Consider the following 17,708-nt stretch of genomic DNA (forward strand, 5'->3'; position numbering starts at 1 on the left):
CTAATGCTGGGAATGATTGAGGGCAAAAGAAGAAGGGGACAACAGAGAATGAGGTGGCTGGATGGAGTCACTGAAGCAGTTAGTGTGAGCTTAAATGGTCTTTGGGGGATGGTAGAGGAGAGGAAGGCCTGTAGGAAAGTTGTCCATGGGGTTGCGATGGGCCGCACACGACTTTGCAACTAACAACAACAAATATTCATGACTCTTAACTCTTGATTAAGGAAGTAGCTTATTCTAGAAGTCTCTCAAACATGTGACCGAGGAATAAAGGCATATAAGCACTAGAAGATTTGCTCACTATGATATGCAGAAATCAAAGCTTTAAATTATTTTTTTTTCCTTCAAACTGTTTGTAATCAATGCATAGTTGGTCATTTTCTTTATGGTCATGAAAGACACCAGATCTGGGTTAACATAACAGTTCTTTGTAGCCTAGAAACTGCTGGTTCCTGGCTTCATTTTTTTAATATTTAGCACTCATTTTAAATATGGTTTATTTCTTTTGTAATTTTCAGGAGGTGCTCTGAAAATGTTTGAGATTCCAGTAGGTGCCAGGCATGTCCAAATTGAGGAGATGGAGCCTTCATCCCATACAATTGGTAAGAACAGATTGCCTAGGAAACAGTTGTAGGGATGTTTAATGCTCATCAAAAAATAGAAGGGTTGAATCTAGTCAAAATTAAAGTTAAAATAAACCAGATATTTAATTGACACAGTGAATAAGAGCCTTGATAGTATAGTGGTCTAAGCACCCTGTTATTAACACAGCTGCCTGCAATTTACTGCTGGTTCGAATCTCTCCAAGGCTCAAGGTTGACTCAGCCTTCCATCCTTTCTAAGGTAGGTGAAATGAGGACCCAGTTTGTGGGGGCAATAAGCTGACTTTGTATAAATATACAAAAGTATGAAGGCTATTGCTTAAAGCATTGTAAGCCGCCCTTAGTCTCCGGAGAAGGGCGGCATATAAATCAAATTAAAAAAAAAAATTCATCGAGGCTGATTTTTGGCTGAGTAAATGGTTTTTCCAAAGGCTGCCTTTGCATTCAGCCAATTAATATTTTTAAGCAGTTTCTTTATACCCTATGCCTACTTTATCCAGTTGTCATATCCAAAATATAAATAGGCATTGCAAGATCGACTTTTGCATTTATTAAACTAGACAATATACACAAGAGTTAATTTTATGTCAATAGCATTTCAGTCCCTAGTGACTGTATGGACAAATGGCTTCTAACAAGAACAACAACAAACTTTCAATATAATAGAATAGAAAAAATTGTCTCCACCTAGCATTTTGAAGGAGACTGAGAAAAGTGGCTTGCATATTCTACTGCTACTAGGAATTTCTAATTAAATTATAGAGAAAACATGTTTTTTCACTGCACTGTATCCCCTTCTTCCTAAAGTACATTGGTTCTCATAGTTAGTACAGGACAGAGTGCATATACCACATTATGTTGTTTTATAGGTACAAAAAAAAAACAAAAACCAACAACCCAAAACACCCAAAACCCTGAAATGGCTGCAGATTTAAACCAATAATCAAAAAACATTTAACAGGGAAAACATGTACCTTTATGACTTCAGGGCTTTCTATACTTAAACAATGCCTATATCATTTTCCTCTCTTCCTTTTGAAGGATGTTGGTGAGAGTCATAATCCAAATAACGTCAGGCACAAGAAATCAGGACCTAGGACAGAGTTCAAAAGTACTACCAGTTAATTTCATGCTACCTATACACAAGAATCTGAGCTACTAATGGTCAAGGCAAATTGGTGCTAGATAAGATCCATGAAATTTTGGGGGGTTGCACTTAGATCTCTTGTGGGAGCCTAGTGACTCCAAACTGATGATCTGTTTGACCCCGCCCTCAGATCATCTGCTACAAATAATTTCTTTTCCTTTTCTAGCTGTTAAGAACCAAGCCTCTGGTGACTTCATTATCAACCCCAGCATCAAAGTTGTCAAGAACCATACCTTTCTAAAGGTGGGTTTGGAATGGGAATACACCACCGAGAATGGCAAGGAAAGTTTGAGGACTAGTGGCCCCCTCCATAAAGCTATCAATGTTCTGGTAAGTCCTGAGGACACCTCAGGCTCCCACACATCTATCCAAGAAAAGCACAAATATTGTTTTTTTGTTTGGAACCAGGATGGGAGAACAGCAGCCTGCAAATCATTAGCATCACTTTCTGTGGTCCTTCCCAGCTTCCCTCAAAGGGTGTGGGACTCAAAGTTTGGATTCCAGTTCTTTTGCTGTTTTGGAGGTAGAGGGAAGTGAGGTATCCTTGTTGCTGTTCTGAGCAAGTGGAAGAGAACTACTTGAGCTGCGGTGGCCCTGTGGTTAGAATGGAGTAATGCAGGGTATTTCTGCTGACTGCCGTCTGCCAGAAGTTTGGCAGTTTGAATCTCACCAGGCTCAAGGTTGACTCAGCCTTCTATCCTTCAGTAAAATGAGGAGCCAGATTGTTGGGGGCGATATGCTGACTCTGTAAACTGCTTAGAGAGGCCTGTAAAAGTACTGTGAAGCGCTATGTAATTGCTACTTCCCTCTTCTGTTTGCTGTTCTGTCCCATCTACAGATAGTCCTCAGTTGGACTACCACAATTGGAACCAGGATTTCCATTACTTAGCAAGGCAGCTGCTACGTTGAGGCGTGCCTAATTTTACAAGCTTTTTTTTTTTTTTTGCCACTGTGAATCACTGAAGTTGTTAAGTGGATCACATGGTTATTAAGCAAACTTAGCTTCCCCCATTGACTTTGCTTGTCAGAAGCCGGCTGGGAAGGTCACAAATGGTGATCACATGAATCTGGGACGCTGCAACTGTCATAAATACACGCCAGTTGCCAAGAGCCCAAATTTTGATCATGTGACTGTAGTGATGCTATGACAGATATAAGTGTGAGGGTGAGCCGTAAGTCACTTTTTTTTTAACGCTGTTCTAACTTTGAAGGTCGCTAAATGAATGGTTGCAAGTCAAGGACCACTTTATATTAAAGAAGAAAAGGCCTTTTTTTTTTCTTATCAGTAGAGGGAGCTATGACACTGATAGTCTCCATACCATATTCCCTATCCACCCACTTATGACATTGAACTCCCCGGCAGTAATACAATAATGAATTTATAATAGATTTTTAAAAGATGTTACACTCATTAGGGAGCGCACTTCTCAAGATGCCTATACAAATCACAATTAAACAGCCCTGAAGTTAAATAAAAGTTGTGTACACTAAAAGTTGTGTTTTGACAATAAATCTCTGAAGCCCATCTCTGTTGATTTTGTATGTGCGTATTTGTGTGCTTGCATGCTTGCGCGTGTGCACCTTAGAGTCAGTTTTTGACTCCTGGTGACTGTTTGGACCAGGGATCTCCAACCTTGGCAAGTTGAAGCCTGGCGGACTTCAACAACCAGCAACGCTGGCTGGGGAATTCTGGATGTTGAAGTCCTCCAGGCTTAAAGTTGCCAAGGTTAGAGATCCCTGGTTTGGACTAATTTGTGCAAGTTTTCTTGGCAAGCTTTTTTTCCCCCCCAATAAAAATATTTTATTTCTCATAAACATACATAAATGTACTATCTCTTAGCCATTATTAATCATGCACATTATCTTTTGACTTTCATATTAGTTCAGTCTTCATCCTAAAAATTTAGAGTATACTCAGAGTTGCTCTTCTACCATTCCATATCTCCCTTATTTCACAACCCTTCCTCTCCTTCTCCCCCTTTCCCTTCCCTCCCTTCTTCTATCCTTTTCCACTTTCTTCTTTCCTCCTCTCCTTCCCCTCCTCTCCTTCCCCTTCCTTTCCCCCACTCCTTCCCTCTTCCTCCCTTTCTAACCCTCTCTCCTACTCTTATTTCCCCTCCCTTTCTTCCTCTCCTTTTCCCTTTCTTCTGTCCCTCTGGCAAGCTTTTTCAAAGCTGGTTTGCCATTGCCTTTTTCCCAGAGCTGAGACAGAGGGCTGGTCTAAGATCAACCAATTGGCTTTGGCTTAAGGTAGGACTAGAACTCTCTCTTAGTTTCTGGCCTGTTGTCTTAACCACCTCACCAGTCTGGCTCTCCATCCATCTCTGTTGAACATGGCAACTAGTTCAGAATCCTTGTACACGGTTGTCAGTTAAGCAAGCGTTGGTGAAACAGCCGTCCAAAAAGTTAGGGAGGAAGGCAGGAAGAACATAAAGGAAGCATTTTCTTTGTTATCCTGTTTCTTTTGATTCCAGGTCATCCCACAAGATGATAGTTCCAAAAGCAGCTTGATGTATAAGTACATAATTCATGAAGATCTTCTCCCTGTCATCGGAAACAATAATGTCCTTCTTGAAGAAACGGATATCTATGAGTGGGCTCTTAAGGGCTGGTCTCCGTGCTCAAAAGTTTGTGGTGGAGGTATTATTCTCTCTGTGCTTAGAACTACTTTCCATATGCAAGCTTGTCCTGGAATGGCCCAGCTCAGATGGGTCTATATTTAAAAATGTAAGGGAACTCCTTTCTAGAAAAGGCACTGGATGATGAACAATGAAGACGACAGGATCTGGAGTAAAAGACAAACATTAAATGGAAGAAAAAAGTTTACAATTTTCTACATTTCTTTCTTTAAAAAAAACCCTTCTATTTACTTTTAGAGTTGTATTCAAAAATACAATTCCCCCCCACACCTCCCGAAAGGATAATAAGACAAACAAAAATTAAAAAAAGATATACAAGCACAATGAGATTGAACAAACATTTCAAAGTAACATTTGGGCAGTGGTGAAATCCAATTTTTTTTACTACCGGTTCTGTGGGCATGGCTTGGTGGGTGTGGTGTAAACCGGTTTTACTACCGATCCCATTGTGAACTGGTAGTAAAGGTAAGTAGAACCCACCCCTGCTATGATTCTAAGTCCTATGCAATAATTAATCTATTAATCTCTATATATATATATATAAATGGTTGTGTGTGTGTATGTTCCAGCATAACTCTGGAACACCTCAAGCAATTTCAACCAAACTTGGTACACAGATGACTTACTCTCTGGAAAGAAATACTGTGGGGGAAAGATACCCCTAACACCTCTCAGTGTGTCTGTGTCTGTGTTTGTATGTTCCAGCATAATTCTGGAACGCCTGGGCCACTGAAATGAAAAGGAATGAATTATATCTGTAGTGTCAAATCACAGTACTTTTGACAGTGATACTGTGTATTTTGGATTCAAGTTCTGTTAAGATACAACCTGTTGTGCCTTAAAATGGCTTCTACTGTACAGCACATGGTAACAGCTTCACAGTACTCCACAAGGGGGCTCCCTTTGATAAGGAGGATTGGTTCTTAAGAAAACAAGCACTCTAGGCCCTCAGCTTCAAGCAAAGAGGGCAAGTTGTCTCGGGAGGTGCCTGCTAATACAGATACAATCATCTCAAAGGCTGTTCCCTGTAGAATTTTCCCCAGACTGTTGGCCAGGGCAGTTAGGTCGCTAATTCTCACCACAGTGGTTGAGCCAGTCCTTTTCCTGTCTAATACAAGATTGTGATAAATAAATGCCTGGGCAACGCTGGATTAACAGCTAACAGCCAATATAATATGAATCAAGTCTTGTGGTTGTATGATCTTATTGCCATCAGGATTTTTCTAGGCAAGCTGTCCCATTGTTTAATTGTTCTCAGTGTCAGAAAACATCCACCCATTGCTTTTTGTAGTGAGAAACAGCTGGTAATATCTGCAAAGTGATGGAGCCCTTTTAGAGAGAGCTACGGTTCCTTACAGGACCCATCTGGCACAACATATTCCCCATTAATCAAGAAATGAATGAATGAATGCAAAATGCCTGACATAAAAACAAAGGAGTTTTTGAAAAGCTCAATCTGAATGTGCTGACTCAAGCTTGTTTTTTTCTAATATTGCAACTACAAAATTTGATTTCCAAGAATAAGCTTTGGGAACACCCATACTAATCCCAGATAGTAGTTAAGATTTGGGATGAATGACTTTTTTATTCTTTTGTGGGGCTTTTGTTGTCATCGTGGATGACCTTGTTAGACTGGCATTTTGCATTCCTATGCCCAAACATACCATTGAAAAATACATTAGGGATAAGAACAAAATACATGCTGGTTCAAAATCTGTCATTTCAAGAGCAGGGCTCCCCCAACCTTTAAACAAGGGCATGAATCTGATAAAACCAGATATATTCTTTTTTTTTTTTTATCAAAACACTTAATTTGGCTATCTCTGCTAGTTCCATCACTTTTTCCATCCATTATTCCGCTGTGGAGATTGACACAGCGTTCCATTTTTGCAGATAAAGAATTCTTGCTGCAATCCACATATACAGGAACAAAATTCCCATTTTTATTTTTATTTTTTGCAAGTTCTTTACGGGCTAGCTTCCTAAAAGGAAAATCTCTGGTTTCAGTTTTATATTCATTTTAGGAATCTTCTGCATTAAAATACTCAGCTCAACAATACTCAATAAAAATACTTTCTTTTACCATTGGTCCACCAAAAAGGATAAAGTATTCCTTCTTTGCAATTGCATTTCCAACATGCATTTGAAATGCCTTTATCCTTCTGTGATCTTACAGGAATACAATATGCCAAGTATGGATGCCGGAGGAAGAATGATAACCGAATGTTACACCGGAACTTTTGTGGCAATGAAAAGAAACCGAAGCCAATCCGCAGAAGGTGTAACGTGCAAGAGTGCTCTCAACCGATGTGAGTGCTGCTTTCTTTTTTTAAAAACAGTTTATATATTTTCACATTACACACATACGTAAATGCTTAATGAACAGCGTATTGTCTGGATCAGTTTATTTTTATACAATAATACTCTTCCCACTCCTAATTTCTACCTCTACTATCCAACCATTTATAAAAGCAAGTCCCATGTTCGAAAATACTCTGTGTCTTCTTTTTCTTTTTTTTTCTTTTTTATTTATTTATTTATTTTTCATATTTGTATACTGCCCTACTCCCGAAGGACTCAGGGCGGTGAACAGCCATAATAAATACAAAGACATAGAAGTTAACAACTATTAAGAAACAGATTAAGTAATTTAGGCTCAAAGATTAAAAACATCCAAATTTATCTAAAGAGGTTTAAAACCCAATTTAAAAGGCAGTGTAAAAGCCAATTAAAAAGGGAGAGTTAGGCCAGACCAGCTTGTTGGAATAGAAATGTTTTCAGGGCACGGCGGAATATGCATAAGTCTTGGATGTTTCGTAACTCCGGGGGAAGCCCGTTCCAGATGGTAGGTGCCCCCACAGAAAAGGCTCTCCCCCTGGGGGCCGTCAGTCGACATTGTTTGGCCGACGGCACCCTGAGGAGTCCCTCTCTATGGGAGCGAACTGGTCGGTGAGAGGCTATTGGTGGCAGGAGGCGGTCTCATAAGTACCCTGGTCCTTTTAATGTCAATCTATCCATTTCTGCGCAATCTAAATTTGTTTTTCATTACATCATCTTCTGTGGGCATTTCCTCATTTTTCCAATACTGTGCATAAACAATTCTTGCTGCTTTCAAACCATGTAATAAATATAGGTTCCCTTTATCATATTTTTCAGGTATTACGCCTAGCAAAAATATTTCTGCTTTATAATCTATGTGAGTGCTGCTTTCATTAACAGGACAGGTGGTCCTCGATTTACAACCTTCCATTTAGTGATTGTCCAAAGTTAAAACAGCACCAGAAGTGGAATTTGCATAATTTACCTACCGGTTCGCCCAGCAGCGAAAATGTGAGCATGCATGTGCTTTGCTTCCACACATGCACTTTGCTCGCTCGCATGTCTTCTGCATATGCGCCTGGCTTTAAAAAACGTGCCTAAATAGGACAGCATAGAGCTGTAAGTGGGCGGGCCCACCCGCGAGGGTAAGTGGGGGGCCCACCCATGATTTCTGCTACCGGTTCCCCTGAACCGGTCCGAACCAGCTGAATACCACCTCTGAACAGCACTGAAAAAAAAAGGGACTTATGGCACTTACGACTGTTACAGCATCCCCACAGTCACGTGATAAAATTTAGGGACATGGCAACTGGCGTGTATATAGTACACTTGCAGCATGATGGAGCCATGCAGTCGTCATTTGTAACCTTCCCAGCAAAATCAATAGGGGAAGCCAGATTCGCTTAACAACCTCACGGTTCACTTAACGACTGCAGTGAATTGCTTAACCACTGTGGCTAAAAGGTGGTAAAATGGGACAAAACTCAATTGACCATCTTGATTAGCAACGGAAATTGTGGTCGTAAGTTGAGGACTACCTGTATTGCTACAGAGGAGACAGAACTTGTGTGTTACAATTTGCGAAACTCGATTGTCCATTCATATCAGCATTTCTTTATTCACCTAAATAACAAGCCTAACTTGCAAGCTTACATAAATGTGTATAAGTAGCATTTCTGGAAGATTGGTGAAAAATCTTGGATGCCAGGCCCAATGAGAGGGAGAAAGAAATCGGTTTTTTTTTAACTGTATAAATACACAGAGGACAAATTAAATTACTGAGAAATTAATCTTTATATGTATTATAAGAAAATATATTTTCAATGGACAATTTCCTTCCCCCTGGTTCACAGGGTATAATATTTTTGTAAGACATTGTAGGACAAAATTGCAAATTAGCAATTTTCTTGAATACCAAGAAAAATGTAGTTCTAGTTGTGAATATTAAGAGCAAGTACCCATGCAGCTATAACTTTTTGTAAAAAAAAGTTATTACCAAACCAGCTTTGTTGTTGTTGCCCACGATAAAGGATTATTTTCTAGTTACCCTTCCTTATTGCTGAAAATCAAATCATTGTTCGATGAGGTTAAATGGAGTTCTGTTTAAGGAGTTCCTTGTTGACTGGGAAATTCTAAGGGTTGAAGAACATCTTAAAGACGGTGAGGTTGAAAACCACTGGTCTCGATTATGTGAGCTCCCAAATACAATCTGAAAAACAGATAGTCCTCAATTTATGACCACAATTGAGCCCAAAATTTCTGCTGTTAAGTGAGACATTTGTTAAATGAGTTTTACTCCATTTTGCAAACTTTGTTGCCACAGATCAGTGAATCACTGCACTTGATAAGTTAATAACATACCATGTTTCCCCGAAAATAAGACCCTGTCTTATATTTTTTTGAACCCTGAAATAAGTGCTGGGCCTTATTGCCATGCGCTCAAAAGCCCGATTGGGCTTATTATCAGGGGATGTCTTATTTTGGGGGAAACAGGGTAATCGTTAAATAAATCTGTCTTCCCCATTGACTTTGCTTATCAGAAGATCACAAAAGGTGATCACATGATCTTGGGACACAGCAACGGTCATAAGTATGAACCAGTTGCCAAGCATCTGAATTTTAATCACATGACCACCGGGATGCCACAGAGGTCATAAGAGTGAAAAACGGTCATAAGTCACTTTTTTTCAGCACCGGTCACTAAATGAACTGTTGCAAGTCGAGGACTACCTGTATTATCCCAGTTGACATTGGTCAGAAAGAATTAGGACATTAATTGTTAGGAATTCACAATCCTGTTTTTTGCTGTTCTCTTGGCAGCTGGGGAACTGAGCAGTGGGGTGCTTGCAGTAAATCCTGCGGCAAACTTGGGGTCCAGGCCAGAGTGGTGCAGTGCATACAACAGCTACAGAATGGTACCAACCGGACCATGCATTCAAAGTACTGCGCAGGAGAGAAACCAGATACTCGGAGGCCTTGCAGCCGCATCCCGTGTCCTGCCCAATGGAGGACAGGGGCTTGGTCTCAGGTAAGGTATCAGTCACATATGGTCCCATCGCTGCCTTAACAGCTTATGGAGGTACTGGATCTGGCATCTCTTCCTCCCGCAGGTACTCATGAAATGGAGACGAAAAAGAGGCTTTGTTTTAATAATCTCAAAACATCCTGTCCCAACATTTGGAGGTTGCTTTGTTTCCCCAAAACAAAATGCAAAATGTTTTTGACAGTTTTGAACCTAGGAAACATAGGAACAGAGGTTATAGGTGAGCCATGTTAGTATATGGTGATAAAATAAGAAATCAAGAGTCTAGTAGCATTTTATAAGTCAATATATATATGTGTGTGTGTGTGTGTGTGTATATGTATATGTATGTGTACACACACACACATACATACACACACACACACACACACACACATATATATATGGAGAGGCATAATCTTTTGTGAATTGCAACCTACTTGTTAATTTGTTAATTGGGTCAGGAAATGCCTGCTCCCTTCTTTTCACTCCATAACCAGAACTAATGAGGTAGCAATTCCTAAAATCCAGTTTGCAAAAAAAAAAAAAAAAAAGGCAAAAGAACAAAAAATGATAATTTTTTGGTGGTGGGGAAACTTAAGGTGCATCCTCTTGTGTTGTCTTTCTCAAATTCAGTAACAAATATATCCTCCTTCTGCTCTGAGGATTGACAGATTGAAAATAATGTAAAGAGAGATTAGTAGGCTGGCTCTCTTTTCACCCTCTTTGTTTCTTCTTTTTAAAAAAGACCCTAATCTCTCATTTTTTAAATCAATTGCTATTTCCAGAGACAGAAGATGTTCTGCAGAAAATGAATTCCACTCAGGCAATTTAATACAAATGCGGTCTTCTTCAAAAAAAAGGCTTTGATGTACTGTACTTTTCGGAGTATAAGACACACCTCCCCCCCCAAAAGAGTACATTTTATAGCCGTGATGGCGAACCTATGGCATGCGTGCCACAGTTGGCATGCGTAGCCATATCAGTGGGCATGCGAGCTCAACTCTGACATGCATGCGCGTGCCGGTCAGCTGATTTTCAGGCCTTCTGGGCCCACCAGAAGTTGGCAAACGGGCCTCTGGTGGGGTGTGGGAAAGGCAGTTTTTGCCAGAGAGGCTCTGGAGCCAGGTAAGAGATAAAAACGGGCCTACTGAACCATTGCATGCCAGGAGGTGGGGGAGGAAGGGTCACACGTGCATGAGTGGGGGCGGGATGCATAAAATTATGGGTGTGGGCACGTGCGCGCACGCCTCAACAGCCCCCCACTCCTGGCATGTGATGACAAAAAAGTTAGCCATCACTGTCTTATAGTCTGAAAAATATGGTACATCTGTTCTTATAGGGGTGTGACTGGTCTATCTTGATAGAGGGCCTAGAAATGAATGAACGTTTAGAAAATAACACTTAAGTTCCAAGAGGTGGGACAGCTTTGAATCACATAAACTAAAACAGCACAGAACACGCAGCTGTCCTGCCCAGAATGGCTGTGTTTTTATTTCATCCACAACCCCAAATTCATACAACACCTGTGTTTTGTTTGGAGTGCAAACTCCCTGAGACAGTTGTTTCACACTTGAAATAAGTTGAATCTGGCCTGTTTTGTAAATCTTTTCTACCTATTGATTGTATCAAGTGGTAGCTTGTCAGAGTGTAGTGCGAATGTGTTTGGAAAAAAACATAGAAAATGGAATTTGTCAAATCCAATCATTGATATACGGTACTTTACTTGGAATGTTTTATCCCAACTTTTTTCATTGTGTATTCCACAATCTCTCCAGATATATTGGATCTACAATTTATTTCAGATAATGGAAGAGAATGTAATGACAGTCCCCATCTATTTCCTTCAGCTGATCATCTTAGAGTGCATGGTTAGAATTAATTCTGATTTGATAGTTCTCCAAAACCTTGACTTGGCACTATACTTTGGATTTTAAATACATTATTACTTTATCTCTAAGCCTTGGTGAGCATTGATCCTAGCGTTGTAACATGTGAATCCCTCAAGTGGTTTAGCCTCATATTGTCAATTTTAATTAGTGTTTTTAACTTTTTATGTTTTGGTCTGGTATCTATTTTGTTTGTATTGTTAGATACCTTGGGTACTTGTGTTTTAATTGGGTCGGTCATCCAGGGTCACATGCAATATAGCAATATAAATTCAATAAATAAAAAGGAGAGGAGAGGAGAGGAGAGGAGAGGAGAGGAAAGGAAAGGAAAGGAAAGGAAAGGAAAGGAAAGGAAAGGAAAGGAAAGGAAAGGAAAGGAAAGGAAAGGAAAGGAAAGGAAAGGAAAGGAAAGGAAAGGAAAGGAAAGGAAAATCCAGCTACAGCAGCGGTTTTCAAATTTGGCTACTTTTAAGATGTGTGAATTTCATCTCCCAGTGTAATGGCTGGGAAATTCTGGAAGTTGAAATTTACGCATTTTATAGTTGCCAAATTTGAAAAACACCAAGCTAGGAGAACTGTTTGCACATCTTGTTCTAATCACAATTACATTTGTGGAGCTTCCTAGATGGAGTTACCTTATTCATTTAATTTTTGTATCCCATGAAGAGTCTTTGAATAGCTACAAACTTACCTTCTTTCCACTTCCTTGATCGATCTGTTTTTCTTCTCCTACGGCAGTGCTCAGTCAGCTGCGGAGAAGGCATTCAGCAACGCCAAGTGGTTTGCAAGTCCAATGACAACACCATTGGTCAGTGTGACAGTGAGAAGCCAGCGGCTTTCCAAGTGTGCCAACTGGAGGAATGTCCAGGTGAGAGAACCTGGAATTGTGCAAGGAATTAAATAACAGTGTCTATACATGTGTAATGAAATGAAATAGCTCCATTGTTGGAAACAAAACAAACCAGAATGTCGGAATGCTGATAAACATACATGTGAATGGCTCGATGCTTGCACAGACATAACAATATATGTTTACATTTCTCTGTGGCTTTTTTGCTCTCTCTTTGGGAGTCCATATTTAAGGCTTTCAGGGACAACATGTCAACTTGGTGCCAGGGGTGGGTTCTAATTTTTTTTACTACCGGTTCTGTGGGTGTGGCTTATTTTGTGGGTGTGGCTTGGAGGTCATGTGACTAGGTGGGCGTGGCTAGCTGGTCAGAGGCATTTCTGGAAGGTCCTCACACTTACAACCCGACTCATTTGTTTGCTTTTAACACTGATCAGTTGTAGGACGGCCCTTTGAAGCTCCACGGCAAGAGTTTAAACAGTTATTTTCCCACTAGTCATCAGCTGGGACTCAGGAGGCAGCAATAGATTGGGGGTGGGACCAAATAAAAGGTAAGAATAACGTGGGGGGGTGTGGGAGGGTGGAGGGAGGAGAACCGGTTCGGTGACGTCATATCGTCACTGCTACCGGCTCGGCCGAACCGGACCGAACCGGGAGGAACCCACCACTGCTTGGTGCAAAGAGCAAACTTCCTCTTAGAGAAAGGAAGTGGAGGAAGATAGAAAGCTGTCATGGAAATATCTGGGGTGGAGAAACTAGTTAGCCTATCAGGAAGTGAGAAAAAAATGTTGTTTGTTCTCAGCAAATGTGGGGCAGGAGTTTCTACACACACACACACACCAGTGGTGAAATTCAGCCGGTTCTATCCGGATCACACGATCCGGTAGCGCTGGTGGCGGGAGGCTCTGCCCACCCACCCGAACGTCATCACGTCCCATTTTTGACCCTCTGTGCATGCAAAGAGGAGGCGTGCACGCGTTTGCGAACCAGTAGCGAAGGTAAGTGAATACCCCCCACCCACACACACACCATTAGAAATAACAGAATAACAGAGTTGGAAGGTCTTTTAGTCCAATTCCTGCTCAAGCAGGAAACCGCATACCATTTTAGACAAGTGGTTGTCCAATCTCTTCTTAAAAACCTCCAGTGTTGGAGCACCCACAACTTCTGGAGGCAAGTCATTCCACTGATTAATTGTTCTACCCTCCAAGGAAGTTTCTCCGTAGTTCTAGGTTGCTTCTCTCCTTGATTAGTTTCCATCCATTGCTTCTTGTCCTGCCTTCTGGTGTTTTGGAAACCTTCATCTTTGTGGCAGGCCCTCATATATTGGAACACTGCTATCAACTAGTCAGCCCTAGTTCTTCTCTTCATCAGACTTAGACGTACCCAATCCTTTGCAACCATTTTTCACATGTTTTAGCCTCCAATTATAATGAGAGTTTTACAAAGGCAGTGTCAGATGTAAATGCCTTATTCTCTAATGTGTAAATAGTATATGAACAGGGTATCAGGGGTTAATTTATTCTTCACTCCTTAATGTATTCATAAATCACCACTCCCACATCTAGCTCCTCCCATTGTATATATAAGGAGCTGTTTGCATCATTTTCCTTGCTTCTATCTGTGAACATTCAGCGAATATAGAATGCCTATTGTAAATAAAAGAAAATATATTCAAACCTCTAACTCTCACTAATCTTATTGAGTCTGATCCTGAAAATATTGCAACAAGCTGGTAGCAGAGGATGGTTAATTGACTCAATAAAAACTTAAAAATGTCTAAGAAAGATAGGCCCAACACCAGGGCATACAGCAAAGAAATGGAAACAGAACAAGAAATAATCAACGAATCCACAAACGCAATTTCGAGAGAATCCGAAGAATACACCACTGAAGACGAAGAAATAATAGATGAAAATGATGACCAGGAGGAAATCGAAATAGAGAATAACGAACTCAGGTCAGAAATATTAAAACTATTAAAGAGCCAGAAGAACGATGAAAGCCTCATCGCGAACCTCCAAGATATGCTGAAGAACAGCGGAGCAGCGAGAGAGAAAAACATCACTAATGAAAAGTCTAAAGACCCAAAAATAGTGAGTGATATGACTACAGAAAAAAATATTGTGAAGAAGAAAAACGGTGATCCAGCGCGAAATTTTGAATGGCAGCCATCTTGGTTTCAACAGGCATCCAGGGTGAGCGAAGCAGAGCCAATCAAAAAGCTCAATTCGAAATTTCTGGCGCGAAAAACGTTATCAGACAACGAAAATGAAAAAGAAGATTCAAACTCCTCAGAAGAATCAGAATCAGAAAGTGAAGGTGATTCAACAAACTACCAAATAAAATCAGCAATGAAAACGCTTTTTGCTGCATTTGGGCCAAAACTAAAAATTACTAAAAAGCTAACGAAGAAGCGAGCGAGCAAGCCAATGCCTCAAGACCTGCCCGCTCCCATCCTGACTACGAGAGCGCCGACGCCAGAACCCAGAGAGCCCTGCCGATACCGCCCCACGCCACAGACCGAAGCAAGCACCAACGCCCTCAAAAGAAGAGGAAGAACAGCCGCCGTCGTCAGGACTCCCAAAATCGAACCAGAGACCGATTCGTCTGAGGAGGAGCAAAACGAGCGAGCCGCAATGAGGAGAACCTTTCACGACGACTCCAAGGAAGAAATGGACAACGCGCATGCGCAAGACTACGCAGACGGTCCGGGAAGACATGAACTGGCGAGGAGGCCGTGCAGGCTCGTTGCGAGCATCCCCATGCCGTTTTGTAACTTTCTGCATTTACGAGACCACGGACTACCTCAAGTTGTAAGTAATGGACCTAATAATGTCGGAAATTTACCCAGTGACTTCCCAAAGCTAAGGGTAGATGGCATTAATTTGCAAGAATGGTATCAACAGCTCCAGGTTGTCTTTATGAAGGAAAACTTACTGTTTTTTATCACTAGTCCCCCAAAAAGACCTTGGACTCTAAAAATAGATTGTTTACACCATAGAGCATTTTTCTTATTAATATCTAGTGTGTCTCCTGCAATGTATCACAGCATTAAGCCAAATCTGACTGTTTCAGAAATTATTCAATGCATGTTTAATTTGTTTCACAGTGACAGTGTAGCTACCACCACAAGGATGTCTAAAGATTTCTTTTCATCTAGGATAAAACCAGGGGTTTCCATAAGTGAGCACTTAATATCTTTAAACAAAATAAGAGCTGAGCTGCATTTGAGGGGGGAGGTGATTTCAGACCAAACAATGAAAAGTGTCATTATCAACTCACTTGATCCATCATGGGACAATTATATAACACATTTAGACACAATCAATCTAGGATACTTATCCATAGAAAGTCTATCCAATAAATTAATAGCAGAAGACAATTCAAGAAGGAATCGTTCTAACAATCACACAGAACACAAACCATATAGGAAAGTAGCTTTTCAAGAAAAATATAATGAAAGATTTAAATGTCATAACTGTGGATCCAGGGAACACAATAGGAGAGATTGCCCCAAGATTTCAAAAGAAAGACATAGGTCAGAATATAGAAACAAATACAATTATAGACAGTCTTCCATAGATAGACATAGATATAGAAGCCCACCAAATTACAAAGAGAATAGAGGGGGCAGAGATAATTCAAAGGATAGAAAATCCGGTTCACTAAATGGATTAAATAAACAAGACAACACTAACATACAGCAAAATGAGAACAATAATTGGCTTATTGATTCTGGAGCAACTAATCACACCACTAATAACAAAAATATATTGTCTTCATTTACAGAAGATAAATTTGTAATAAAGGTAGCTAACCAAGAAAAGATTCAAGTATTAGGTAGAGGGAATGTAACCTTGCCTGGTCTAGGAAAAATAGAGGGGGTATTGTTAATACCTGAAATACCTCATAACATACTAAGTGCCATAAAACTAAGTAGAGATTCTGACATTAACATTGTTTTTTCTAAAGGAAAAGCGACTTTGGAAAAGAATAAAATAAATATAGGCACTGTGATGATTAAAGGAGGCCTACCTTATCTGATAACAAAGGAAAAATGGTTACATAACATTGATTCAAATATGGAAGATTGTATTGAAGTAGATAATGAAAATATTAGCAACAGTGACAATGATGAATGTAAAATATCTCATGATCACATAGATACACACAATGAAAAAAAACCAAAAATAGGTAAGCCAATTCATGATGAGTGTGCTCACATCTTACATAGGAAGTTAGGACATGCCAGTTTTCCTGTAGTACAAAAAATGACTGAACACGCAGAAGGTGTTAAAATAAAAAATTGTGAAAACTATTTGGAATGCTCAGTATGTAAATCTACAAAACTAAAAACTAGTCCCAGACCAAGAAAATCTACTAGATCAACCAACAAAATTTTTGATTTAGTACACATGGACTTAGTTGGTCCATTAACTCCATCAATCACTTATAGAAAACGTTACTTCTTGACAATAGTAGACGATTATAGCCGCTATGGATTTGTTTATACATTAAAACACAAAGATGAAACCTTTCAAAAATTTAGAGAATTTTACAAACGCATAGAAACACAACACAATATCAAAATAAAACAAATCATGACAGATAGGGGATGTGAATTCATGTCTAAAGAATTCTCCCAATGGTTAAAAGACAAAGGAATGTTACATTACACATCTAGCCCATTTTCTGCGTTCCAGAACGGGATTGCGGAGAGGAAGAACTCAACATTACAAACCATGATTAGATGCACATTGGAAGATGCTGGCTTAAGCAAACAATTCTGGTCAGAAGCCTTACATTATTCAAATTACACACAGAATAGAACCTGGTCCAGCATTGTAAATAAGACACCATATGAAGTGATGTATAATAGGAAACCAAAATTAGCACACATGCACATATTTGGAGTCACTGCAGACGTACACATACCTAAGCAATTAAGAAGAAAGGGAGAAAACGTATCCAGAAGACTCAGATTTATGGGTTACGAGACAGGCACTAAAGGGTACAGATTCATTGATAATAATAACAAATTTATAGTCTCCAGAACGGCTGTGTTCCATGAACAGGCCAACTGGTCTAAAATACATCTTAATGAAATATTTCCAAATAACAACAAAGATACAAAATCTCATGAGGAAGAGACTATAGAAAAGCAAGATATCAACAAATATAAAAACAAAACCAAAACATGGACAAATAGCCAACACAAAATAAAACAGATACACTAACAAAAA

General features: G+C 39.9%; 1 protein-coding gene across 1 annotated transcript in view; it reads left to right on the top strand.

Moving 5' to 3' along the window:
- The window catches only part of ADAMTS14 (ADAM metallopeptidase with thrombospondin type 1 motif 14), an 84,514-nt gene that overhangs the window by 60,891 nt on the left and 5,915 nt on the right, over positions 1-17,708 (top strand). The window contains exons 15-20 of the mRNA XM_070945324.1: positions 516-599; positions 1,913-2,076; positions 4,221-4,386; positions 6,562-6,694; positions 9,525-9,732; positions 12,354-12,483. Coding sequence (XP_070801425.1) covers positions 516-599; positions 1,913-2,076; positions 4,221-4,386; positions 6,562-6,694; positions 9,525-9,732; positions 12,354-12,483 — 885 coding nt within the window. The remainder of the gene's footprint in view (positions 1-515; positions 600-1,912; positions 2,077-4,220; positions 4,387-6,561; positions 6,695-9,524; positions 9,733-12,353; positions 12,484-17,708) is intronic.

The sequence above is a fragment of the Pituophis catenifer genome, unplaced genomic scaffold (genome assembly GCF_029215685.1).
Source record: "Pituophis catenifer annectens isolate HBS135680 unplaced genomic scaffold, rPitCat1.0.hap2 SCAF_6, whole genome shotgun sequence".
Classification (NCBI taxonomy): domain Eukaryota; kingdom Metazoa; phylum Chordata; class Lepidosauria; order Squamata; family Colubridae; genus Pituophis; species Pituophis catenifer.